Source organism: Ursus arctos, unplaced genomic scaffold, assembly GCF_023065955.2.
Source record: "Ursus arctos isolate Adak ecotype North America unplaced genomic scaffold, UrsArc2.0 scaffold_16, whole genome shotgun sequence".
Taxonomy (NCBI): Eukaryota; Metazoa; Chordata; class Mammalia; order Carnivora; family Ursidae; genus Ursus; species Ursus arctos.
The window spans coordinates 55,054,483-55,082,251 of NW_026622830.1; the positions used below are offsets into that span (position 1 = coordinate 55,054,483).

At 50.6% G+C, this 27,769-nt stretch overlaps 2 protein-coding genes and 1 long non-coding RNA gene across 4 annotated transcripts in view; 2 read left to right on the forward strand and 1 right to left on the reverse strand.

The window, feature by feature from the left end:
- Positions 1-27,769, forward strand: part of LOC125281949 (ral guanine nucleotide dissociation stimulator-like) — a 476,760-nt gene that overhangs the window by 155,631 nt on the left and 293,360 nt on the right. The window lies entirely within an intron of this gene.
- On the reverse strand, positions 290-27,346 carry LOC125281965 (ral guanine nucleotide dissociation stimulator-like). Its single transcript, XM_057312909.1, has 20 exons — positions 27,109-27,346; positions 24,540-24,702; positions 23,686-23,901; positions 23,213-23,317; positions 22,636-22,705; positions 21,945-22,307; positions 21,581-21,613; positions 21,077-21,198; positions 8,712-8,816; positions 7,186-7,370; positions 5,664-5,869; positions 5,148-5,515; positions 4,154-4,369; positions 3,683-3,786; positions 3,107-3,176; positions 2,426-2,497; positions 1,891-1,965; positions 1,246-1,278; positions 748-869; positions 290-555 (listed from the first exon to the last, which is right to left on the reverse strand). The coding sequence occupies exons 10-20, from the start codon at positions 7,335-7,337 to the stop codon at positions 519-521; spliced, it is 1,455 nt and encodes a 484-aa protein (XP_057168892.1). The 5' UTR covers positions 7,338-7,370; positions 8,712-8,816; positions 21,077-21,198; positions 21,581-21,613; positions 21,945-22,307; positions 22,636-22,705; positions 23,213-23,317; positions 23,686-23,901; positions 24,540-24,702; positions 27,109-27,346; the 3' UTR covers positions 290-518.
- On the forward strand, positions 11,459-18,896 carry LOC130543875 (uncharacterized). The gene is made up of 2 exons (XR_008959578.1): positions 11,459-12,931; positions 13,456-18,896. It is a non-coding gene; the product is annotated as an uncharacterized LOC130543875 (long non-coding RNA).

Below are 27,769 nucleotides of genomic sequence, written 5' to 3' on the forward strand. Positions count from 1 at the left end.
GGTTGTTGCTATTCCTGGGAAAGTCCCTGCAACCTCTAAATCTCAGGAGTTCTGAGGGGCTGTCTCTGCTGTTTGCCCAAATTCATTGACTGAAATGGACCCGTGCTCTGAGTAAGGGGGATTTGGGGGTGCCCTCCAGTGGCTAGGGAGAAGGGCTGGCACTTCTCCTTCCTCCCACATACAGTAGCTGATGACTCTGGAAGATTTCCTAGGTCAGGAACGAATATGAGAGTCTGTGCAGGTTTTCCATTACTGTAGGAAATAAAAGACCCAAACCACACACATGGGCTCTAAAACAAAACAAGGGCTTTAATCTCCTAACATGCAAATCTATCACGGTACTATTTAAAACAACTAAATGGTGCCCCTACATAAGGAAATAGATGGGGGGAAGGGGTGTGGAGAAAATGGGCACAAGGATGCAGCTGCTGAGGAATCCCTGCAGGGCCACTGGACACTTGCTCAGCCCTGAGGTTGACTGCGGCCAGTTCTTCTCCTTCTTGAGTGCTGCTGACCAGCTAGGACCGGGGCTCCAGCTGGCAGGACAGGGTGTAGCTAAGGACAGAGGGACACCTGTGAGTTGCCCAGGAGCTTCCATTCAAGAGTCCCTGCCAGTGTTTGCCCACAGCTGGAGTCTGGCGCCCCGGCAACAAGGCCTGAGGCTGCCCAGGGAAGGAGGATCCCAGGAGTGGCCAGCAGAAAGAGTCCACCCCGAACCTCACCGACCCAGCTCCTGATGGGCCTCACCTCTCAGCCTCGCTGAGCGGCTCCATAGCCTGGAACCAGGCCCAAAAAGGATCCTCGGGCTCTAGGGTGTAATTCTCGGCAGCCACCTGGAGCAGCATGATGTCCGTAATGACTTGGTATTCCTGAACAGACAGAGAAGCACAGGATGTATAGGGAGCCTGGGGGGGGGGGGGCGGGGAGCTGCAGGGTCTGGTGAGGGTTGAGCACCGGGACCGGGCACCCATCCCAGGTCCTGGCACACATGGCCACCCTCCTCCCTGCAGATTCATCCGGTCTCCACCTGTTCTCAGAGGTATCAGTAGCCCCTCCTCCGGGAAGTTCTCCTGGATGCCATGCTCTGTCCCCATCTCCTAACGGGATGGGACTTGCACTGCTTTCTTCTCAAGGGGTCCCAGGAAATGTGAGGTGGAGGGCATGGAGCCAAGCAATGTTCTTCCCAGGGACATCTCTGAGGCCCACTCCCTACCCTTCCCTGCGGGAAGCGCCACATATGCTCACCTTATTTCTTTTATGGTGGTTGATCTCATTCCCCTGGAAAGCAGACAAAGTCCATCAGAATGAGGCCCCTGGTTCTTAGGAGCACTTGATTCCCATCCCTTCTCATGCTGCACCATGGCCAGGACCCGTGAGGGGGCCGTGCATACACAGATAGCGGGCCTGGGATCTAGGCCAGGCTCTGGGGTCCAGAGAAAGGAGGACATGGGGCAGATGGACTGGCTACAGGTCGGGACCCTGTAGCACCACCCTCTCGGAAGACAGTAGGGGAGGCCGAAGCCTCAGGCAGGAAGGGGCTGCTGCGGCTACTGAGGTGCTTGCTGACGTGGAGGGTCCTGACTTCATTCTCCCCCCACGGGCAAACTCACCGGGGGAGGCTGAGGTCCACTCAGACAGACCTCACGCAGCTTTGCCTTCAGGAAGCTCTGCTGCTTCACCAGTCTTCGGCACCGGGAGCCGTGGCCTAACTGCAGCCTCACCTCGCTCATCCCTGAGATGGGCAACAGCCCCCAGGCTCACAGGGTAGCCGTGAGGCTGTCATGACGGGAGGTTTGCCGAGTCCTGAGAGCTCAGGGCTCAGTACAGGGGCGTTCTGCTCCCAAACCTCCGGATTCTGGTCCCTCCCCCACAATCCTCAGGCTCACCCACCTCCAGATAGTCCTCCATGGCGGTATCTAACATCACCAGCTCGGTGAGGAAAGTGCCAAGGAAAGGCACGACACCCTGTGTCATGAGGGGGAGGGTTGGGATGAGTCCCTGCTCGCTGGTGTCCACAGGGACCCTCCACTGAAACGCTCCAGCCTCCTGGCCCACCCCATGGGTTCACGTGGAGCAGCCTAGGACCCTTAGCAGCCTCCCCCCCACGGGTTCCCTTTCCCCTCCCCCTCCCAGAACATCAGACTCCTCCTCATCACCTTCAGGGCCTGCTTTTCAAAAATGCCAGGGAATGGAGCACTAGGTCGGTCCCTCTCCACCCGCAAAACCCATTCTCTATGGACCTTTCTAGACCCTCCTCCTGGTCCTTTCGAATTAAGAATTGTAGAAGCCGTGTCCCCAGGAGCCGCAGCTGGAGTGGGAAGGTCCCCCTCTTCCTGATCTTTCCTTTTTGGGAGGCCTCCAGCCCTCAGGGAGGAGCCCTCCTCCTCCTCTGACTTTGGAGGCCCTGGGCCTCAGGCACACTCACCTTCTTCTGCATCCTCTTCTGGGCTCCCCGGAGGGCCATCACCAGGGTGGCAAATCTATTGGACGGTCGCTCCTGCAGGACCAAGGACAAGTTCCTTGAGACCATCATACCCTCAGGCCACTTGCCCCCACCATCTTGGACGTCAGAACCTAGACATCTGACCTAACTCATACTGATCCTGAGGCCCCATTATCCAGAAGCAGGCCGTGAGTGATTCCAGAACAATCTCACTGCAACATTCACTCCATGTGTGACCTTGAGCTTGCAGCCTGGCCTCCCCAAGCCTGTTTTCTCATCGGGAAACGTGACAACTCCACCTATCTCCCATGGTCTCCTGAGGACTCAGGATCCTATTACTCTCATCATTGTTGTGGCCCTCAACCCAGCCCAACCCCATCACTGAGCACAGGTCTGTCCTCTGGGCTCTCCAGGTTTGTAGAGGCCCCCACCTGGACCAGCTGTCGACACAGAGAGAGAGGGTGTGTAGGCTAGGGAGTCTGCTTGGACACCACCTGCTTGCCCCCTCGCCACCAACGGCATCCTCACCTAGGCTGTCGCCACATTCATGCCAAAGGCTTCCCCTCCCCAAGGAATGCTTCAGACCATTCCCGACTTCATCCTCGCAGGACCCTGTTCCCTCCCACCCCTCCTCTCTTTCCAGACCTGCACCTTCCAGGCTACCTTGATGAGCAGGTTCCTGCCCTGTGCGGTGTCCTTGCTGCACAGCTTTTGAAAGATCCTCAATGGCTTCCTGAAGAGAGGCAAGGGAGGCAGGATCAATGGACGAATAATGTGGCAGGGTTGAGTGCGAGTGCCTTTTCTTTGAGAACCCCAGAGTGTCAACCTGCCTGGTTGAGGGTTTCTTCTGGGATCCTCTGAGCACTAAGGTCTTTGTAGGACATGGGAGGGAGCTCTCATGTGCTCGTCCTGGGCCTCCCTTCCCATATTCATTGAGAAACGCTGTTTGGGTCAATTTGGGGTTCAAATGGGCAGAGAGCTTAGTGGCTGTCAAGGAAACACGTGAAGAGACTTAATGCAGCTCAGCCCCATGTGGGAGATTTGGCAAAACTGATTTCTAAAGCGGGAGGCATGGTGGCCTCCTCACCAGGGAGGCTGAGAGACCCACCCACCAGCCCAGGTCCTGTGGTCGGGGTTTGCCGCCTCCCAGAAGGTCCAAGCTGCCTGACGGTGAAGAGGACAAGCCTCTGGGAGCTCCCTCGTCCATCCTGGTCCCTCCATGGAGAGAGGCCTACTCACCTGGAAACCTTCCCCCACGTGTTCTCGAGGCGGTGAATGGAGACACTCTGCAGAGCCGAGAGGATGGCACGTAAGGACGAGTAGTTCCTCAGGGTTTGACAGGCCTGGGGAGGGAAGAGAATGGGCTGTCACTTGGGGAGCCGGCACCTGATTGGCTCTCAAGCTTCAGTCCCCCTCAGGGGAAAGTGCTCCTGCTGGAGGAAGCCGCTGTCCAGGGACCTGCCGAAGGGCACACGTGAGGCCCAGAGGAGGAGGAAGATTTTACTCACTCCAAGGAAGGAGCCAGGCAGAAACGGAGCATCCCAGCATGGGGCCATGCAAGGCGAGGTCAGCATGCCCCTGGACGGAAGAGCCTAGGGACTGCACAGTCCCTAGGGCAAAGACCAGGGCCTTCCACCCTGAGACCTGATCAAGGGAAGAGCAGTGCCCGAGACTCAGGAGAGCACCTCGGCTGGGCTTCCCGTTGCATACCTTGGCCACCTTGATCCAGTGCTCCACCACCATGGCCCTGTCCCGGGCTGTCATGCTTGGGTTGCCAAGGCAGGTGGTGATGACACACTTGGCCACACCGTTGAACTGGGCGACAGTGGCCCGGACTGTGGGTGCCAGGTGCTCATTGCCAGGCTTGTTGCGCTTGGACCAGACGGAGCCCAGGCACTGATGGGGCAGCAGCTTCTTGAACAGCTCCTAGAGAACAGGCGGACCTTGGTTCACCCAGCCATTTCCCATGCAAGACGCATGTCCTACGTAGGGGTCACAGGTCAGAGCTGGACCTCAGGGAGCTGAGAATCTGGCCTGAGCCTGGTTGGAGACCGTGGATTTCATTCCATTGTTTTTCCCTGAGGGAACCCAGTACACAATGACCCAGGAGCAAACAGAGCAAGGGAAGGAAGGAGGGCATTGGCACCCTGATCATGCTCAGGAACTCCCAGCTCCTGGTGGCACTGCAAGGTGGTCCAACCCAAGGGGGCTTCTTCCCCTCCCCTCCAACTGGCCATCCCCCTGGTCCTTCCCCCCTTTCAGATGCACATTCTCACACGGGAGCTGCAACCACACGTTCTTCCGTCTGCCCTGTCCTCATGGACACATCAGATGCCTAATCAATGCTGAGGGTACTCATCCTCCAAGGCACATGAGTGGGTGACCCATGGACTTGACTGAACACAGGGAGCTGCCCTCCTCCACCCACGGGACCAGGGCCTGCCCATTGGTCTCTCCATTCTGGCTCATTTCTTCTCCCTAGTACCTCCGTATCAGTGCTTATCAGGGTCTCTCGCTACAGTCCGCAGCTGGACAGTGAAAGCTTGGGGCTAAGCGCCTTGATGGGTTGACAGGGTTGGGAAGTGGTGGAGCTGAGATTTGGTCCCAGACCATAGGAGTCCACATCAGGGAAAGGCAGGTGTGGGGCAGGTGAGAGCAGAAGGAAGGCCTGCCCCGGGCCCACCCTGAGAGCCCAGCTGCTCACCGCATCCATATACGTGAGCTGCTCTGCCACCAGCCTGGGAGGGAAGTCCAGGAGGTCGGGCTTCTCCTCACCCAGCTGGTTCTTTGGGGTGACACAGCGGTGGCAGGAAGCCTCTGGGGCCGCGGTGGGCTCTGTGGCTGTTGCCTGAGTGAAACTTTCTAGCAAAAAGGGTGGTCCAGCTGACTGCTGCTCAGCACCCGGCACACATGCAGAAGATGGGAGCACGGGTTGCAGTTCTGGAACAGCTGACGGAGGGGAGGCTGGCTCTGACACCGCAGGTGACAGTTGACACAGAGCCGGGGTCGCCTCTAGCTCTATAGGAGGCCCTGTTCCTGGCTCTGCCGCTGGAAGGAGCCCTGGAGCTGGCACTGGGGCAGGAGACAGAGAAAGGTTCATCCACATCACTGACTTTCCGTATGCCTTTGCAAAACCAGGACAGACCCCATGGCCTTGAAAGGAATACCCAGCCCATGAACCGCATCCCAGTTAGCCTTCCCAGCTTGCCATCCCCCTTACCCTCCACCTCTGCCTCAGTGAGCGCCAGAAGTTCCCGCTGCATCAGGAGAAGGGGGACATGGTTTGTCAGGTCCCAGGCATGCCACTTCAGAACCATGGCCCCATGCACATAGGCCACCTTGATCTCGACACGGTCACAGCCCAGGGACTGATAGATAGCCTGCAAATTCTGGTCAGGCCAGGTACCCAAGAAGGGAGACAGGGTGCTGGGAAGAGTCATATGTGGAGCAGAGTCAGAGGCCTGGCCTTGCATTGCACATGCTACTCCCACAGCACCGTTCTTTCTGTATGGGTCCCAGAGGATGGCCCCAGCCCCCTTCCAACCCCTCTCTAGCTGCCCTCGTAGTGGGAGGCCTGGTCCTCCAGAAAACCTGAATGAGTCTGGTTTTTCCACTTCTCCTCTCCTCTACCTGGCCATGGGCCTGGTCTACTCTATCCTCCATGCACACCAGTATCAAGGCTCAGGTTGGAGGCAGATTTGTGAGTGGTTGGCTCAGCACACCCTCGGTTCTTGGCCCCGGTTGGGGTGGTCAGCAGGGAGGGGCAGGCAGAGCAAGTTGGGACCGTCAAAGGGATGGGTGTTTCAGGCACCCACTGAGCCCAGACTGTGCTCTGCCGCCCAGAGGGCCCGGGACCCCCTCCACAGACTTCTTTGACTCATCTGCTTCTTCACATGAAGCCCCCCAGATGAAGCCCACCCACTGGAAATCAAGAGATCGGTGAGATCCCTGGTTTGGCAAATCCCTCCCCAGCCACCACCCCTGTAGTCCCCCACCCTGCTCTGTGGAGGCAGCCAGCCCTGCTTCTGGACCCAAACCCCTGTCCCAGTTTTACTTGATCATTTCATCTGTCCTATGATCCAGCTCTCGGTGGATCCTTTCAAAGCTAGAGGAGGCTACGAAGATATCACATCTAACAACCATTGGACATGCGTGCTTAGGGTGTGCAGAGTGCCTATCTGACCCTCTGACTAGAACTGAGACCCAGACACTGTATCTCCTCTCTCCATTCACATTCCTAGGTGCTTAATATACATTCTTGAATGACTACTTCCCAGCCCGCACTTTCCAAATCCTGAGTGGCCCGTGGGCTGGTCTGCCTGCTCCCAGTGTGCCCCTGAGCTGCTCACACAAAGGACAACTACCAGAACCATCTAGATGGAATCTCAGAAGTCCTTTGCACATGGGGAAACTGCCTGCTTTGCATTTCCTTTCGTCAACCCAGAAGGGCCACCGGCCTGTGAGGGTTGCACTTGAGAGCTTCTTGACCGGAGAGAGAGAACTATTAAGCAAGAAGATGCCCAGCACGTCCAGGAGCCCTTTCTACAGAGCCAAGCACCAGAGTAGCCCGTGCCATGTTTCCTCCCATGATTTCCTACAGTAACTGTATGAGGTTCATCCTCTTAACCACCCCACTTTTCAGAAGAGGAAAGGGAAGGTCAGAGAGGGGTAGGGCCATTCCCGAGATGTACACCCAGTAGATGGGAGGCTCACCCTGTGCTGTGCATGGGGTGGGCACTCACCTATTGAACTGCTGGCCCGGGACCTGTGTGGCTGAAGTGAACATCTCGTACATGCAGAAGATCGTTGAGGTGGTTGAGATGCTCCCATCTGGGAAGGATGGCACCAGGGACTGTACGAAATGCTCCATTGTGCCTTCTCGGAGCCTCAGCATCGTCTGGGCCTCATCCAGGGACAGGGATGATTCCTTTTCCCACCAGGTAGAGAAGGGGGGTGTGGGGGGCAATGGAGTCAGCTTCAACACCACGAACCACCAGGATGATCAGGGTCTGGTGCTCAGACCAGAGAGTCCCATCCCTTCGGGAACTTGTGCAAGAAAAGGGACTTGAGGGCCCACCCAGAAAAAGGCTCTAGGCTTGAAAGTACAATTGCCTTTAGGGGTGAAATGAGAAAGCATTGGTCACTTCAACACATCTTGTTAGCTGAGCCACCACAGCCTTTCTCTCTCTGAATAGGCTTTATTAAGAACTGTATGCCTTTGAGTCATCAGTCAACATCCCTACTGCAGACAGGAGAAAGCAGAGGCTTAGCATCTCCAACACTGCTCGAGATCATAGACGTTGGGCCTGAGAACTGTCCAGAGCATGGAATGCATGGCATTTCCCTAGGCTGCTGCGGCCTGCTCTGTTCCTAAGGTGGGGAGAAAGGTTCAGGGGAAATCCACCTTCCTCGGCAGGCCCCAGGGGAGCCGGTTGTTTCTAGTGTGGGTTCTGGCCTTGCCGTGATCATCTGTGGGTCCTGAGATTGGACATCAATCTGGACCTGTTCTCACCCCAGACCAGCATTGGATGCTGTTGTGGGCCGAGGCACCTGCTGCTTGTCAAGGGAGATGGAGTAGCTGAGCCCTTGGAGCAAGCAGCTCCTCAAAGATGGCCTGGATTGAACTCTGAAAAGACAGAGTCCACTACCTGGGCCAGGAGGCATCAGAGGCCTTGCACCCAATCCGTGCTTGAAAGGCTGAATCACGGTGGCAGACAACCTCCCATACGGAGGTCCAAAAAGACATATGAGGACACAGCTTGTGACCCGGGGGACATACAATGAGTTGATGTGTTCTGAGAGGTGATACGTTACAGAGGAACATATAGAATGGCTCCATCCCACCGTTCCTTTTATGTTCAATCACCCTGTGTGGGGTGAGGATTCATAAGGCCTTGGACACGTTCTCCAAGGACAGTGGAGCTGGGTTCTACACAGGATGGCTGGGGTGAGTCAAGAAAATACTCAAAACAGTAGCAAAATGCAAAGACACTCATGGCTGTGGGAAAAGTCACACAAAACAGAATGAAACAGAATAACCCACGCCCCAAACTGCAAAAAACATGACCACTATTCTCTACCATTCCCACCTATGGGAAGAGTGACTTCCTACCTTCTCCCATAGCTGGTGGTGGAGGTGTGGATACTGGGATGACTTTGTGGTTGGGCCTGCGGGGCACTCATATAGAAACACCATGGGAGGGCCCCAGGTTTGTCCCCATATTTGTGTGGGGGCCCTGGGTGTGTGGAACCCTCTTCCCATTCTCACCTCAGAGCGGCACTGATCCTGGGTGGCCTGGTGCACCTGCCACTTGTCTAGGGCGTTGTAGTTGAAGTCCCAGACCAGCTCTTCGATGACCTCCTGGGTGCAGCTCTGAAAATGTAGTGCCCCATAGACATGGGGTCAAGAGACATTAGTGTCCTCCCGGGACATTGCCACAAGGGGCCACCCGCATTAGAAATCCTGCTCTCCAGTTGAGGCAAAGAGGGACAGCTGAAAAGACATCGAGCAAGGACGTAGCCGGATGAAACTCTAGAGCTCGTGATTAACATCGAGGTAGTTGAGCTTGGTCCCCAGTGCTCAGCTTCTCATCCCGCCTGCTATGACCTGGGGTGTGAACATGAAAGATGGGCCAGGCTTCCAACACCTGGCAGCTTCCTTCTGCCCAGGAAGGGTGTGTCCCACATCCTCTGTCCCCTTCTCTACACATAGACAACCAGCCCCCCACCCCAACACACACACAGGGACACACATAATGAGGGGCAAGAGGTGTGGGCCTGCTGAGGTGACATCACAGTTGTTGCCTGCTCTCCAGTGGGCTGCCCTGAGCTGCCTCGTGTTACCTGTTGGTGTCTCCTGCCACATGTCCAGAGGGCTCGGAAAAGCGGGCTGAGCCGACGTCTACAATTATTTGAAAGTCTCTCTCTCTGGGCTTGCCTGGGCCCAGAGACCCTGAAGGGAGGAAGGCAGCAAGAGAACATCCTGTTCTCTCGAACGTCTCCACTCAAGTGAGCTGGAGAGCAGGTTGTCTTTTGAATCTGGGTGCCCGGTTACCAGAGTTCTAAGTTCAGTTGGGGCCTATCACAGAGGAAGTGAGGTCACTCTTTCAAGATTCTAATCCCTGGGACCATGTGTTCAGTCAGACCTATCCAGAGCCCCTTCTTGGAAGTTGACTCCTTAGCTTTCTCCCCCATGTCATCTCCTGAACTGGACACAATGAGCCAAAAAGGCCATAGCCACCACTCTCTGGAAATGGAACTAGGGTCCGAAGCTTCAGGAGGCAGAGCTGAATTCAGACCTTACGTTCTGTGTTTCTTTGCGCACTTGTGTGTCCTATGTCATTGCGTCTCTCACGTAGTCCCCACTTTCCCAGCCTGCAGTGTGGGGATCAGGCTAGAATCTACTTCCTTGGGACATCCTCTGGTGTCTGTGGATAAGAGTATTTATTACATGTGTGGGGTGGTCCCCTGTGTATCTGAGGCACAATTTTCAAGATGGAAGAATTACAAGAAGGGGTGGGACTTGGCATGGAGGGCCGCTCAGAAGAGGCCTGGGTTCCAGCCATGTAATACTGCAACTGTCACTTTCCCTCTTGGCCTCATTTTAAGGTGGGCACCATGATGGTCTGGAAAAGCAAGAAGATGCAGGCATTGTCAACCTCTGTAGTAAAACCATGCAATTGTTTCCCGTTATATGAAGAACGAGACCCCGTTACCTCGTTTGGGTCTATGAGGGGAGCGGCTTTCACCATGGCTCCCAGGGATCCTGACCTGTGGTATAGGCATCAGACTGTAACCGCTAAGTGGTCAGTGACTGGCTTTTGACCCACAGGACATATTCAACGTGATGAAGTACCATGCCTAGAGCTTCTCTACATGCCATGCAAAGAGTTTCTCACTCCCTAGTTACTTTCCATCATGTTCCACTACTCACTCCTTCCCTTTCCCTTCTTCTTCTCTCTCTCTGAAGCAGAACCAAGCACCGATGTTTTGAGCTGCCATCTACAGAGGCTCACAGGATAGAGAACGGAGGCAGTGCCAAGGCCAAAAGACACACAGGAACTCAGCTTCTGAGTCCAGATGGCATCCCGAGTCACGTGAGCCAAGTTATGACAAAATCCTCTTCCAGTATGGCCCTGGTCACAGCCGCAGCCACTGACACACCTTGAGCCTTGGGAACCATGCTAATTTGGGCCCACATTCTTCACCCACAAATACTGTTAGAAATTAAAGCGATGCACCTGCACATGCAGGGTATCAGGGCAATGCAGTCCCGGGGCAACTCTAGATAAGTAACAGTCTCCCAGGCCTCAGCATCTGTCCCTGCCTTCCTCCCTCCCCTCTGCTCTCCTCCTAGTGTCCCTGCAGCCACCTTGGCTGCCTTTTTCACTCCTCTGGCCAAACTGGCTTCTGTTATTGAGTGTCTGCAGCACAAGTCACTTCTTCCTGAAACGCTGCTCCCTGACGTGTGCAGGCCTAGCTCCCTTTGGTCAATCTGTTCTCAGCAACCTCAGCCTCAGTGAGGCCTTTCATATCTTTCCATGCAATGACTCCCCAGCCTTCCTCCGTAGCACACTTCATTCCTACTACAGAGCGCTTGCTCTTTTCTTTCACGTGCGTTCTCTTTGGAGCTTTGGTCCATGTGTAGACTGGGAGCTCCTAAAGCAAAGGAGCCCTAGGTAATTTCAGCTCCGCGCACGGGCCCAGCAAGATACCTGGCATAGGGCAGTGCTCAGTGTGTAGTTACTGAATGAATAATTGAGAAGATCTTGGAGCCCACCTCCCCTCTTAAGCACCTAGACTGCAGAATGCTACTAAAACTTTCAAGCTGTTTCTGGGCAGGGGCGACAACCACAATGGCCTCTGCCTGACTCTTCCTGCTCCAGTTCCTCCAGCAGAACTCACCAGGTACCATGGACAAGGAAGCGCCCTGCACCCAGTTCTCCAGCTCAGGTGGCACAGCCCCACGCAGGCACACCAGCAAAAAAAGCCATGCCTTTTCTCGGGGGTCCTCAACGCAGTGCCTTTGCAGAGTCACAGAGCAAAGGAGCAGGGTCTCTATTTTTCCCTTCTCTGTGGAATCTGAGACAAAGAAGAGAAAAGGAGGAAGACTAACTCAGAACAAGAGATCAGATAAAAGTAACCGGAAGCAGAGGGCGGAGGGGGTGCAGGAATTGAGTGAATGGTGAAAAGGTACAAATTCCAGTTTCAGATCAATAAGGAATAGGGATTTACAGTACACCCCAGGACTACAGTTCATTACTGCTCTATGGTGTATTTGAGAGGTGTGAAAAGAGCAAGTTCTGAGAGTTCTCATCACAAAGAAAAACCTCTCTTTCTTTTCTTTTTACTTCATTTTTGTATCTCTAGAGATGATGATGGCGGCGGACTAAATTTATTCTGGCGATCGTTTCACAGTATACGAAAGGAACATCATTACGCCAGGTATCTTAAACATACACAGTTCTGTATGTCAAATGTATCAAAACAACTGGAGCAAAAAAATATTTTAATATTCATAGAGAGCATCAGGAAATTGGACATGGTAAAAAGAACGTCACGTAAACAAAACTGAAAACAGCAGAACCGAAAGCCAGTAGGTTATCCTAGGGGTTAAAAACTTCAAGCCATTGGCATAGAAAGTCGATTCTGAAATTAAAAATCAGTGAATTAAAATTAAAGCAGATGAAATAGAATTTTAAAATTTTGTTCCATTTAACAATTTGTCAAAGAATAGAAAGTCTTAATAAGTGACCTCAGATAGTAACTTTTGAAAAAACTGTTCATGTTTTGGAAAATTCTGATTGTAAGCTTCCAAGTGGGCACAGAATGAGAACATTTTGTTTGATCAAAGTCGCCTCATGGAAAATGGCTGAAGCAAAATGTCTGAGATGGGACCTAAACGAAAGGATATAAATGGCTAGACGAAATTGTCCCGAGTTCGTTTCTCCGTATTTGCAGTTTACATTTATTTTCATGTCGTTAAGTCCATTAAGTTCATGGAGTACATTCTAAGTGTATTCCATGCATTAATATGTTTGAACAACCTCCCTGTAACCCAGCTTCACATCTCATTGTATCTTGTAAAACTCAAACTCTATACCGTGAATCAGAAACTTCCGATGACCGCCTACTTCCAGCCCTTGGCAACACCATTCTACTGTCTTTGGCAATTTACTCTAGGTAGGTCCTAAGAGTGAAGTCAAAGTGTGTATTTTCATGAATACTCATCTACTTAGCATAATATCCTCAAGGTTCACCCATGTTGTGGCAAATGTCAATGTCTTCTTCCACTTTGAAGAATCAATGCTATTCCAATATGTGTACATACAACATCTGTTCCTCCCTCGACAGATACTTGGATTGCTTTCATGGGTTAGCTATTATGAATAATGATGCCATGAAAATGTGTGTTCAGATATGTCTTCAAGACCATGCTGTCAATTAATTTGGGTATACACCCCAGAAGTGGAGTTACTGGAACACATAGTAAGTCTAATTTTAATTTTTTTTGAAACTACCATACTGATTTCACAACTGTGCTGTTAAACATTCCTACCACACACACTGAATAAGGCTTCCATCTTCTCCACATCTTGGCCAACACTTGCTCTTTTTTTCCCTTCTGATTGCTTTTTTTTTTTTTTTTTGGAAGAGTCATCTTAAAGGATGTAAAATGGTATCTCATTGCTTTTTATAATTTGCATTTCCCTTAACATTAGTGATGTATCTTTTCAAATTTCTTTTCACGTGCACATCTTTGAGGATATGCCTATTCCCAATTTGCACATTCACGCATTGCATTCATTTTGTTGTCTGTTGTTGAGTTCATGTGATCTCTATTCATTCTGGATATTGAGCCCCTGCCAGATAGACAGTTTGCAAATATGGTCTCCCATCTTGTGGATTGTGTTTTTACTTCATTGCTAATGTCTTTAACGTCACAAAGATTGTAAGTATTCTGAATGTCCTGTACGTGAATTTATTTTTCTTTTCTATCCTGTGCCTTGCAGGTCATATCCATTAAAGCATGGCCAAATCCTATTTTGTGAAGCTATGAAAATGAATATTATTGGACTGCACTTCCGAGATGAAAAAGGTTCATTAGTGGAGTAAGAGAGCAGCATGAACTGGAGAAGCACGGGCATGATGATGGGGTCATGACGCTATGTGATCGCAAGAGGATAGGAATATGTATGATGGGCCAGCATGAGCTGTGTACTGGAAATGGGACCTTGTCCATTTTGTGCAGCACCTACGTGGATGATGGGAGCAGTGAGACATATGACTGGACGGAATCCCGAGCTCAGCCCTTCTTCCAAGTTAGACTTTCATTGCACTCTGATCCATTAACGTTTGAAGAGTTTCTTAATCAGATGAGGGACATAGTCTTACATGCTAGAAGGTGATGAACGTGGTGTGTGGGCGTGTCTGCAAGGAACTCCGTATCCCTCCCATCTTGGTGAGCCACTGTCTGGAGTCCATGGCAAAGAAGGTTAGAGTACTAAATTACACTGGGGTCAAACCAAAGGGGAACAGTATGTCCCTCCTATGCTGAGCTGAAGTCAGGCAAGACCTTTATATGTTTGCTCTGTGTTCCCAGTTCATGGTCCCTAAGTTCTGCAGGTTCCTCTCTGGGAGAGAGGAGATGGACATGTTTGAGGGGGAGCTGGAGAGCTGTATCACCACCAGGAATGAGACCGAGAGCCGACTCCCAGTCATCGTGCAAGTGAAAAAATGGGATCAATGTCATCAAAGAGAAAACCATCAGCCACCAGTATTCTTGCCGCCTGTGAGGAAATCTTGTCGAGAGGCACTTGTAAGTGATGGAGGGTGCACACCTGTAGTAACTCTGTGGCAAGTACAGATGTTACCTGCTTGAGGTGACCCACCTTGAAGAAACAAAGTTTTTGCCACCCTGTCAAGGGTGCTCGGAATGGACTCGAAGGGCAAGAGGCCTGGAACTGAAAGCATGTTTGAAAGTCTCTTTAGGGCTGAAATGAAAAAGGCAGCATGCCCTGAAAACTGCCTCACCTTGAATAGGCTAGCTCCCTTCATTGCTTGTGGGAAGAAAAGAAATCATCCGGTATTTTTCGTATTGAAAACAAGAAAACACAGAACCTTGGATTTCCGTTGTTTTTTTATTGAAATTCGATTAGCCGACATACAGCCCATCCTTATTTCAGATGTAGTGTTGAATAACTCATCAGTTGCATATACCACTCAGTGCTCATCACATCACGTGCCCTCCTTTATGCTCCTCACCCAATTGCCCCATCCCCCCACCCAGCTCCCCTCCAGCCACCCTCAGTTGTTCTCTGTGCTTAAGAGCCCCTCATGGTTTTGCTCCGTCTCTGATGGCTTCCCGGTCAGTTTTCCCTCCTTTCCCCTATGATTATCATCAGTTTTCACTCATATGTGGAACGTAAGAAACAGTGTAGAGGATCATAGTGGATTTTCTTTAAAAGGATGTTATTTTCTGTCTTTCCATGTTTGACTGCATTTCACTTTTCTTTAAAAATGACACGTTCAAATGATATGTCCATTGACCCTGGAGGGTTGGGCGTTCTTCACACTTCCTCAATGAGTTAGGACCCTGAACCAGGTGTCAGGAGAACCTCCTCTGTGTTATTGTTCCCCGGGTGCCCTTGTTGGGCTTCAGCTTCCTTATCTGTAATACGATGAGAGATACGAATGCTAAATATTTTCCGAAAGTTGTTCCCGCTACAAACGTTCGATGGCTACCGATAGTCGAATATTGCTTCATCCACGAGACAAAGGTTAGGAATCGTTATTTCAATTACTTCGTGAAGACACACAACCAAGTAGAATGAGAACACCAGAGGAGCATCGCTCCAATAGGACTCGAGTGAAACTGTGCTCCAACTGCCAGTAGCATAGGACGTTACCTTTTACGTGAACACAGAGGTGGGCCCTGGCCTTTCCATAGAAACAGACTGTCCTTTTGTCTTTGGACATTTTCATTTACCTTTCATGTGGATTGACGTTCAGCCCGATGAGACCTCATGAGGAAACTCTGCGTATTCTAAGCTTAGATCTCATAGGACCGATTTTTCTTAAGTTTTGAAACTACACTATAATTGAAAGACAGTGTTATATTCCTTTCAGGTGAACAGCAGGGACTCAATAGTTCTGTACATTACACAGTGCTCAGCACCATAAGTGTACTCTTAATCCCCATGACCTATTTCACCCATCCCCCCACCTGGCCATCCCCAGTCTGTGCTCTACATTTGAGACTGGTTTTTTGTTTGTTTTCTCTTTGTTCTTTCTTTTTGTCTCTTAAGTGCCACACAGGAGTCAAACCCATGTTAACATAACACACATCGACTTTAAAGCTTACCTCCGTTTCATGGTCTGGATGAAATGTGCTGACTATACCACCACGTTGACTCCACAGTGGCTCCCAGGGATCCCCACCCGTGCTATATACCTCCCTGTCTATCCACTGCCTGGTTGCTAATAGGTTTCTGACCAAGAGAATATGACAGAACATTGTCACTTTCCTGTTACTCTCTTCTGTTCCCTTCCTTTCTTTCCTGTATCCCTGCACTGGGGAAGCAAGCACTGGTGTTTAGAACTGCCCTACATAAAGGCCCACAGAGGAAGGAACCTAGGGAGTGCCCAGGCTAATAGGCAGAAAAGAACTCAAATTCAGGATTTCGCTTAAACCCACTTTGTTGAGTCTGAGCTAAATCCTGACATTAGTCACATCAGTGACTTGGGAGCAAATCTTACCACAGTTGGGCCTCGGGTGAGGCGCAGATTGCATCACACAGAGACCTGGGGGCAGAAACACCCAGTCTCAACTGTGCAGAGATTCCAGGCCCCCCCGAATTGGGAGCTAGGAAATATCACGCTTCAGAAGTGCTAAGCTTTCTAGTAGTGTTCTCAGAGACAAACAGATAGCTAACTCAGTCGACCAGGCTTCGGCACCTGGCCCTCCCATCCACTGCCATCTCTTGTTCTCACCTCCCAGCCTCCACCAGCCACTCTGGCCACTTTCCGAATCTTCTTTCGTCAAACTAGTTTCTGTCTGAGAGATTTGGCCCCAGCGGTGCCCTCTCCCTGACACACTGTTCCCAGAGGTGTGCAGCTCTTGCTCCCTCTTGTCAATCTGCTACCAGCAGATGTCACCATGTGGAGGCCTTCCAGACCCTCCTCTCCTGTGACTCCCTAGCCCTCCCTACTACACTGTGCTGGTAACTGGAGTATAATATCTGCTCTGTTCTTTCACACGTCTTGCTTTCAAGGTGTTCTCCATCAGAACAGCAGAAACAACTTGGCCATTTGCAGACTGCACTGGGGCCCACCAACTCACCTGGCACAGGCTGAGTGCTCAGAGCATAGTTGCTGAAAGAAGAAATGGGAAGGTCTTGGGGCCCTGCCTTCCATCCTTGTCACCATGTCCATTCCTGAGCCCGTTATGCTAGCACTGGGATGGGCAATGTGAGAGGCTAGAATGGATATCAAGTGGCCAAGATGTACTCGGCGGCTTAGTGCCTTTTCCAGGTTGAATGCGCTTGGGCGGATGTCAATGTGTGATGCAAAGATCATCATACCTGGTGCCCACTCCCATGGGTCCACCTACATGTCTGTTCCCCAGGACTAATTGTCATAAATCTTCTTCCTCCCAGTCCCTGACCAACGAGCCAAATCATCTACCACTGCCACGAGCCAATGTATATTCTTTCCTCAGGCTGCTTTTCTTTCCATACCACCTGAAAGAATTGAAAGAATTTTGAAATGCTTGAAAGAATTTCCCGTCGCTGCATTCTATCAAGACTACCCTGAACGGGGCTGTAGTATATCTGCAGCCACTTTCCATCCTGCAGCCACATCCAAGCCCATTCAGCCATGAACCAACCTGTCTTTTCCCTCCTCTGTCGCATGGAGCAATATTGGGTCTTCTGCTCGTCCTCTCTGAAGCTCCTCTGGCCCGTTCATGGGGACTTGCGAGGGAGCCCGTGCACCACACACAGAGTGGCCCCTAGCACCTGCCTCTGCCCACGTGCCAGGGCTGACTCAGGAGCTCAGGCTCCCACCTTACCCCCTTTCAGCCTCGGCCATCCCTCTTGGAAGGACTTTGTGCTCTGCACACATTGCAGAGATACAGGAGGGCACAGGAAAGAAAACCCACTGACCTAAAGAAGCTCCTAAACTATTGACCTCCTTCCATCCTGCCTCCATATTCCCTGGAAGAGAAGAAGAGGAGAGGCCTGCAGGTGTGGACAAAGCCCTGCCCTGGCTGTTTATCTTCCCGGCAATAAAAAGGCCTCCTCGCTGCGGCCAAACTGTTGCTGAAAATTCTGTTTTCAGTGGTGAAACAGATAACTTTGGTCAAATGGCCTGCTGGCGCCGTTTGTCAGGGTGGTCCGTGGACAAGTGGCCTCAGCATCCGCGGAGAGCGTGTTGGAAATGCAGAGTCTCAGGTCCCTCCCAGTGTTACTGAATCAGAATCTGTATTTTCACGAGATCCCCAGGGGATCCAGGCCTAAGACGATGTCTCAAAAACCACTGTTGAATGTTCCCCAAAGAGAAAGCTAATCGGCACCTTGATATACCAAATGGGGAAGGCACGGTTGTTTCCTGGGCCTTTTTGGCAGTTTCTAGCATTCTAGAATTCCATAAAGGGTTGATTCCCCAGTGGACATGGTGGGAGTTGTTGTGCAGGAAAGGAAAGAACACCATACCTGCTGGGAAATGGAGCAAGGACGGAAGCTATGCATGGGCCCAACAGCAAGAGCTCCAACGCGCCAAGGCTGATCCCCTGCTCTAGAGCTCTCTGCTGTTCTTATGCTAGATCCCTTTGTGTCAGGTGATGGGATGGGAGATTGTTCTTGCTTTTGGAGCTGGCCTGTCTTGCTGTAACCGGTCCTCTAAGATTCACTTTTGTTGTATCCCAAAGTTTTGGGACGCTTGTCTTGTCATTGTTTTTGGATTCCATGTAATTTTTTTTCCTATTTTGAATTCCTGGTTGACCCACTCATTTCTCGGGAGCGTGTTCTTTCACCTCCTTGTGTTCATGGTCTTTCCAGGTTTTTCTCTTGTGGTTGATTTCTAGTCCATACCATTGTGGTCAGAAAAGATGTATGCCATGACTTCCATCTTTTTGAATTAGTAGAGACTTGTTCGGTAGCCTAATATGTGATCTGCTCTGGAGGACGTTCCATGTGCAATCGAAAGGAATGAGTATGTGCTGTTGGAGGATGGAATGTTCTGCATGCGTCTGTTAAAACCAGTGCATCACCCAAAGCCACTGTTTCCTTGTTGATTTTCAGTTTGGATCATGTGTCCATTAATAGAAGGGGGGTGTTAGATCCCCTACTGTATTGTATTACAGTCAATTAGTTGCCTGCTTTTTGTTATTAACTGTTTTATGTATTTGGGTCCTCCTATGATGGGTGTCTAAAAATTTAAAATTGTTCTATCTTCTTGTTGCATTGTCTCCATGATTGGGACACAGTGTCCTTCTTTGTGAGTCACTACTCTTTTTTTTTTTTATATTCTGTTTTGTCTGATAGAAGTATTCATACCCCTGCTTTGTTTTGGCAACCAGTTGCATGCGAGATGCTTCTCATCTGCTCACTTTCAATGTGCAGGGGACCCAGTAGGTCTGGGGGCTCAGGCTGAGTACCTAATTTCGGACAAGTCAGTGTAAGTGTGCAAACTGAGACTGAGTGTGTAAACTGTTGAATATTAGTGACAATGGAATATTACTCAGCCATCAAAAAGAACGATTTCTCAACATTTGCTGCAACATAGACGGGACTGGAGGAGATAATGCTAAGTCAAGTCAAACAGAGAAGGAAAATTATCATATGGTTTCACTCATTTATGGAACATAAGAAGTAGGAAGATCAGTAGGAGAAGAAAGGGAAGAAGAAAGGGGGGGTAAACAGAAGGGGGAATGAACCACGAGAGACTATGGACACTGGGAAACAAACTGAGGGCTTCAGAGAGGAGGGGAGTGGGGGATTGGGATAGGCTGGTGTTGGGTATTAAGGAGGGCACCTATTGCATGGTGCACTGGGTGTTAGACGCACGTAATGAGTCATGGAACTTTACATCAAAAACTAGAGAAGTACTGTATGCTGACTAACATAATAAAAAAAAATATTATAAAAGAAATAGAGATGATGGACTTCAGAAAACATGTACCTAAAAGTCATGACGGACAGCAAGGAGAGTGTGGGGTTTCTCTGGTCAAGGATATGGCCCATTATCCTGGCAAGAAAGAGCCCATCCCTGATCCATCAGATGCCAGCCAGGGAACAGTAGCTATTGTGCATCTGACCCAGAGCCTGGGGCCTGGAGGGAACTGCTGCTTCAGAAGAACTGCATAAGGAGATGCACGAAGGCTGGATATCCTGGCTCCTAGGTCAGCATAGATGTTCATGGAACCAGGCTCAGGTGTGCCCTTTAAAGTACCCCTCCCCATCTTTTCCCAACACACAAAACAAGCAGGAAAGGGAATCCAGAGATCATTGACAAGAATCCCAAAAGATTCCAAACTTGGTAAACGGCCAACGGGGAGACTGAGGCTGGAAAGTCCTGCCTGCCCTGAGTCCATCTGCAAATTATCTTCCTCTGGCTTTGTCCCCTTCACACGCAGGATTTGATCTCCTTCCGTGTTTTTCCCCACTAGGTGCTGATGCAGTTCCAGAGATTGAACTACAATACGACAAGTTCCAAATACGGGGGCAATACAAAACCAAACACTAAACCAAAAAAGCATCTCAACGGAAGAAGCAGGACACAGTCTTCCTGGCCTTAGAGCGGAGAAAGGCAACCCCAGTCCTGGGGCAGGAAGGAGTTCTGGGGCGTACAAGTCTTAAAGACTCCCACTTTCAGTGGTTGTTGCTATTCCTGGGAAAGTCCCTGCAACCTCTAAATCTCAGGAGTTCTGAGGGGCTATCTCTGCTGTTTGCCCAAATTCATTGACTGAAATGGACCCGTGCTCAGAATAAGGGGGATTTCGGGGTGCCCTCCAGTGGCTAGGGAGAAAGGCTGGCACTTCTCCTTCCTCCCACATACAGTAGCTGATGACTCTGGGAGATTTCCTAGGTCAGGAACGAATATGAGAGTCTGTGCAAGTTTTCCATTACTGCAGGAAGTAAAAGACCCAAACCACACACCTGGGCTCTAAAACAAAACAAGGGCTTTACTCTCCTAACATGCAAATCTATCAGGGTACTATTTAAAACAACTAAATGGTGCCCCCTACATAAGGAAATAGATGGGCGGAAGGGGTGTGGAGAAAATAGGGCGCAAGGACCGCCCATAGGCAGCTGCTGAGGAATCCCTGCAGGGCCACTGGACACTTGCTCAGCCCTGAGGTTGACTGCGGCCAGTTCTTCTCCTTCTTGAGTGCTGCTGACCAGCTAGGACCGGGGCTCCAGCTGGCAGGACAGGGTGTAGCTAAGGACAGAGGGACACCTGTGAGTTGCCCAGGAGCTTCCATTCAAGAGTCCCTGCCAGTGTTTGCCCACAGCTGGAGTCTGGCGCCCCGGCAACAAGGCCTGAGGCTGCCCAGGGAAGGAGGATCCCAGGAGTGGAGAGCAGAAAGAGTCCACCCCGAACCTCACCGACCCAGCTCCTGATGGGCCTCACCTCTCAGCCTCGCTGAGCGGCTCCATAGCCTGGAACCAGGCCCAAAAAGGATCCTCGGGCTCTAGGGTGTAATTCTCGGCAGCCACCTGGAGCAGCATGATGTCCGTCATGACTTGATATTCCTGAGCAGAGAGAGAAGCACAGGATGCATAGGGAGCCTGGGGGGGGGGGGGGGCGGGGAGCTGCAGGGTCTGGTGAGGGTTGAGCAGCGGGACCAGGCACCCATCCCAGGTCCTGGCACACATGGCCATCCTCCTCCCTGCAGATTCATCCGGTCTCCACCTGTTCTCAGAGATGAGTATCAGTAGCCCCTCCTCCGGGAAGTCCTCCTGGATGCCATGCTCTGTCCCCATCTCCTAACGGGATGGGACTTGCACTGCTTTCTTCTCAAGGGATCCCAGGAAATGTGAGGTGGAGGGGATGGAGCCAAGCAATGTTCTTCCCAGGGACATCTCTGAAGCCCACTCCCTACCCTTCCCTGCGGGAAGCGCCACATATGCTCACCTTATTTCTTTTGTGGTGGTTGATCTCATTCCCCTGGAATGCAGACAAAGTCCATCAGAATGCAGCCCCTGGTTCTTAGGAGCACTTGATTCCCATCCCTTCTCATGCTGCACTATGGCCAGGACCCGTGAGGGGCCGTGCATACACAGATAGCGGGCCTGGGATCTAGGCCAGGCTCTGGGGTCCAGAGAAAGGAGGACATGGGGCAGATGGACTGGCTACAGGTCGGGACCCTGCAGCACCACCCTCTCGGAAGACAGTAGGGGAGGCCGAAGCCTCAGGCAGGAAGGGGCTGCTGCGGCTACTGAGGTGCTTGCTGACGTGGAGGGTCCTGACTTCATTCTCCCCCCACGGGCAAACTCACCGGGGGAGGCTGAGGTCCACTCAGACAGACCTCATGCAGCTTTGCCTTCAGGAAGCTCTGCTGCTTCACCAGTCTTGGGCACCGGGAGCCATGTCCTAACTGCAGTCTCGCCTCACTCATCGCTGAGATGGGCAAGAGACCCCGGCCTCACAGACGCAGCTCTGAGGCTGTCATGAGGGTAGTTTAGCCGAGTCCTGAGAGCTCAGGGCTCATTACAGGGGTGCTCTATTCCCAAAGGTCCAGATTCTGGTCCATCCCCCACAATCTTCAGGCTCACCCACCTCCAGATAGACCTCCAGTGCGGTTTCCAACATCAGCAACTTGGTGAGGAAAGTGCCAAGGAAGGGCACGACACCCTGTGTCCTAAGGGGGAGAGTGGGATGAGTCACTGTTCTCTGTTGCCTACAAGGACCCTCCCCTGAAAAAGCTCCAGCCTCCTGGCCCACCCCAGGTGACCACGTGGAGCAGCTGTCGACACTAAGAGAGAGGGTGTCAAGGCTAGGGAGTCTGCTTGGACACCACCTGCTTGCCCCCTCACCGCCAAAGGCATCCTCACCTAGGCTGTCGCCACATTCATGACAAAGGCTTCCCCTCCCCAAGGAATGCTTCAGACCATTCCCGACTTCATCCTCGCAGGACCCTGTTCCCTCCCACCCCTCCTCTCTTTCCAGACCTGCACCTTCCAGGCTACCTTGATGAGCAGGTTCCTGCCCTGTGCGGTGTCCTTGCTGCACAGCTTTTGAAAGATCCTCAATGGCTTCCTGAAGAGAGGCAAGGGAGGCACGATCAATGGACGAATAATGTGGCAGGGTTGAGTGCGAGTGCCTTTTCTTTGAGAACCCCAAAGTGTCAACCTGCCTGGTTGAGGGTTTCTTCTGGGATCCTCTGAGCACTAAGGTCTTTGTAGGACATGGGAGGGAGCTCTCATGTGGCTCGTCCTGGGCCTCCCTTCCCATATTCATTGAGAAACGCTGTTTGGGTCAATTTGGGGTTCAAATGGGCAGAGAGCTTAGTGGCTGTCAAGGAAACACGTGAAGAGATTTAATGCAGCTCAGCCCCGTGTGGGACATTTGGCAAAACTGATTTCTAAAGTGGGAGGCATGGTGGCCTCTTCACCAGGGAGGCTGAGAGACGCACCCACCAGCCCAGGTCTTGTGGTCGGGGTTTGCCGCCTCCCAGAAGGTCCAAGCTGCCTGAGGGGGAAGAGGACAAGCCTCTGGGAGCTCCCTCCTCCATCCTGGTCCCTCCATGGAGAGAGGCCTACTCACCTGGAAACCTTCCCCCCACGTGTTCTCGAGGCGGTGAATGGAGACACTCTGCAGAGCCGAGAGGATGGCACGTAAGGACGAGTAGTTCCTCAGGGTTTGACAGGCCTGGGGAGGGAAGAGAATGGGCTGTCATGTGGGGAGCCGGCACCTTATTGGCTCTCAAGCTTCAGTCCCCCTCAGGGGAAAGCGCTCCTGCTGGAGGAAGCCGCTGTCCAGGGACCTGCCGAAGGGCACACGTGAGGCCAAGAGGAGGAGGAAGATTTTACCTCACTCCAAGGAAGGAGCCAGGCAGAAACGGAGCATCCCAGCATAGGGCCACGCAAGGCGAGGTCAGCATATCCCTGGACGGAAGAGCCTAGGGACTGCACAGTCCCTCGGGCAAAGACCAGGGCCTTCCTCCCTGAGACCTGATCAAGGGAAGAGCAGTGCCCGAGACTCAGGAGAGCACCTCGGCTGGGCTTCCCGTTGCATACCTTGGCCACCTTGATCCAGTGCTCCACCACTATGGCCCTGTCCCGGGCTGTCATGCTTGGGTTGCCAAGGCAGGTGGTGATGACACACTTGGCCACACAGTTGAACTGGGTGACAGTGGCCCGGACCGTGGGTGCCAGGTGCTCACTGCCAGGCTTGTTGCGCTTGGACCAGACGGAGCCCAGGCACTAATGGGGCAGCAGCTTCTTGAACAGCTCCTAGAGAACAGGGGGACCTTGGTTCACCCAGCCATTTCCCATGCAAGACGCATGTCCTACGTAGGGGTCACAGGTCAGAGCTGGACCTCAGGGAGCTGAGAATCTGGCCTGAGCCTGGGTGGAGACCGTGGATTTCATTCCATTGTTTTTCACTGAGGGAACAGGGTAGAAGGACAACAGCCCCAGGCATGTAAAGCTCCACTTCCCAACAGAAGCAAGGCACTTCAATATCCCCCTCCAGTCCTGCAAACTATGTGCATTATTCTCTTTTTCTGTGTTGGAACAGTGCCACACTAAGATTCACGCTGCTCAACAACATGATGCAGCTGTGCGATTACTGAGAATCTATTTGTTTTAGGCTTCTAACAAAATATCTATTTTCTCTCTTTTGCACATATATCTCACTCAGTAGTGACAGCTCAAGTTCTTTTTCACAATGAATGATTCAGAAATAAGTATCAAAAACAGATTTGAAGAGAACAGAAGAGACAATTAAAAGATACGGAAACATCCTACTTAATAAAAGGCCATGTATTTATGTTCTGAGTCGAATTTTAAAGCTTTTAAAACATTTTATTCCTATAAATCCATCTTAGATAGCAACTGGACCTCACAGAAGCACTTAAATAAACGTTTACCAGTTGTATCCTGGCGAACAATATTTCTTGCTTTCTCAGCTCCTGGTGCCCCAGATGTGGTGGCGCTCCTCGATCGCACTGGCTCGGCCACATCCGGGTGGCTCCGCCAGCTGAGAGAACAGGATCTCCCCACGGTGGCTCCTTTCGGAGAATAGAACACAGCCTGATAAAGGATAAGACAAGAAAAATAATCTAAAGGCTGACTTCCTTATCATTCATTGCACAGCCTGTGTTACTCAGCAGATTTCATAAATCCAACTGTATATAATCGGCAGCTTCTCTTGTTGCAAAATTAGGTATCACTTCTCTGCTTTCCTCTCCTAGAGCTCTGGTCAAGTATTTCAAATGAGTGGTCAAGGATCCAAGAGAAATACAGGAGATAAGAGACCGAGACAGAGATTTCTGCACAGGTAATGTGCTGGTGGCTGCCACCTATGGGTCGTTTTCACACCCAGGTTCCTGAGAGTATATTTTGTTTCCACAAATCCAGTGCTTAGAAGGCAAGTATTTTTATAATGAACATTTGAATTCATTTTTATTTTTAATTAAAAAAATTTTTTTAAAAATATGTTAGTCACCATACAGCACATCCCTGGTTTTTGATGCAAAGTTCGATGATTCATTAGTTGCGCATAACACCCAGTGCACCATGCAATACGTGCCCTCCTTACTACCCATCACCAGCCCATCCCATTCCCCCACCCCCCTCCCCTCTGTAGCCCTCAGTTTGTTTCTCAGAGTTCATAGTCTCTCATGCTTCATTCCCCCTTCTGATCACCCCCCTTTCTTTATCCCTTTCTTCCCCTACCGATTTTCCTAGTTCTTATGTTCCATAGATGAGAGAAACCATATGACAATTGTCTTTCTCTGCTTGACTTATTTCACTTAGCATTATCTCCTCATAAGCAAGATGATAGATCAATCGGAAATATTTGCCAAAGGCATTAATTACATAATTGAATTCATTCTGTATCATTCCATAAACAGTGTTTTTCAGATTGTTTACCTTCCTATAAATAAATACAGCCACTCACAGACTGCAGCGAAGATATTATAAGAATCAGTCCCATTAATGACATGTTTATATGGTTAAGTAATCACCATAATTGGTTCACACCTCCCCACATCCACATCCTCTGTGGGCCTCTCCCACAATGACCCTGGGCTTCATCACATGACTTGCTTTGCTAGCAAAATGAGCAAGCAGAGATTTGAAATGCGTTGGAAAATCTGGGCTTGCCCTGTTGCTGCTCCTGGAAACCTAAAACCTCACCAAAAAAGCCTGAGCTGGCCTGCTGGGCAATAAAAGGTATGTGGCCAAGTCCCCCCATCACTGCCCCAGCTGACAGCTGGCCAACCCTAGAGCTGCCTGGCTGATTATTTGACAGCCTAGCTGACTACAAACACAGGAGGGAATCCAGCAGAACTGCCCAACTGTGTCCAACCCAAACTGCCAACTCATAAAATCATGATTTAAACAACTGGCTGTTCCTTTAAGTCACTATGTTTTGGGGTGATCTGTCACACAGGAAAAGCTGATACAGTCTATAATAAGGCTATTGTTGAGGCTATAGTCTACCCAAAGCAAGCAATGTATACTTTATGCATCTTGGGAGAAGAAACTCCTCCCAAGTTTTAGGACCAAGAAAAGCTATGTATCACCTAAGCTGTCGATGTTCCCCATTTGGAATCTGTGATCCTCTGCTGTAACCCTGTGAAGATCAGAGTCACATCTAAGCTTGCTCCCCTTCTCCCTCCCTAGCAAGCATACAGGGCTCTCTGGCATGCATTCTGGCATCTTAACCACTCCGGCAACTCCGCTCCCTTTAAATTTGCCCCAGTGTCCTTACCCATTTTATCTATTGTATTATAGGTACTTCTATGAACTGCCTCAAAATCTTTACACAATAAATTGGAGTACAAGGGAATTAATCCCAAGACTGTGTCACAGCCTTAAAACAGTAATGAAGACAAATTGTTGTCCCCAGTAGAAACCACCATGGATGTTTTCCACCTTGATCTGACTCGAGGTCTCAAAACAACTTTTATCTAGAAACAAAAAAAGCCAAAATGACTCCCATCTGAAACACTCAGAATTTTTCTACCTTGCCTAAGCAGGCACTGGAATACGTCTTTCTAGTGTGGTGCCCGGAGCTGGACTTGCCCAGCTTCGATTTCTGGCTTTCCCACTTCTCAGCTAGGTACCTTGAGTGAGCCCATCACCATGGACTCTCTGTACTTCAGTTTCTGTCTGTGATACCTGGATAGTAACTCAGAAGTTACCAAGAGGGTGAAGAGAGAGAATACATACAAGCACGAGCCATTATTATTATTCCTGTTGCTACTACTGCTACTCCCCTTCATCTTCTTTCTTCCTCCACAGCCCCTTCATAAATTCATCATCCTTACTACGAGGACAGAGTGCTATGAAACACCATCCGACACCACCATTAAAAAGACACGGCCTGTATGGTTTATTCCAAAATTCCATGCATTAATTGCCTATATGTATAGACACACTCCGCCTCCATCTCAGACATCTGGTATTTCTCTGTAAGAGTAGAAGTACCTTTGTCTCGCTGCTTCTTTTCCTTTTGTTCACTTAGTTTGTCTAGAGGTAGGTTTGTCATCTCAACTCCGTAAGCAGTTCTCGCCAGCACTGCTGTCTAGGAGTCCATGACGTTGGCCCACTCGTTTATGAGTTCTTCCCATTCCGTGAGGGAGGACAGCACACCAAGGAAGTCATCCCAGAGCTCTTGAGAAATGTACACACACAGGTTTGCTCGGATCCACGCCACCATGAGTGTCTAAAACCAACAAGCCAACAAGAGAACTGAATCACCCTCATTTGGAAGAAGAATGAGTTTTAACAAAATATTTTAAATTACTAGGAATAAAATGAACTTTAAAATAAAAAGCACTTGATCTTGATTTTCTTTTAGCGTCTCAAAATTTATTTGATCAACTGTAATCAGGATCTGAGCTACGGAGAAATCAGCTATTATCATGAACAAAACTACTGGTTCAAAATCCTCTGGTGTCTGCAGCTAGTCCTGGCTGTAACTTGGGAGAAGACAAAACTCTCGGTATAACAACTATTCTACTTCTTTTTTTTTTTTTTTTTAAAGATTTTATTTATTTATTTGACAGAGAGAGAGACAGCCAGCGAGAGAGGGAACACAAGCAGGGGGAGTGGAAGAGGAAGAAGCAGGCTCCCATCAGAGGAGCCT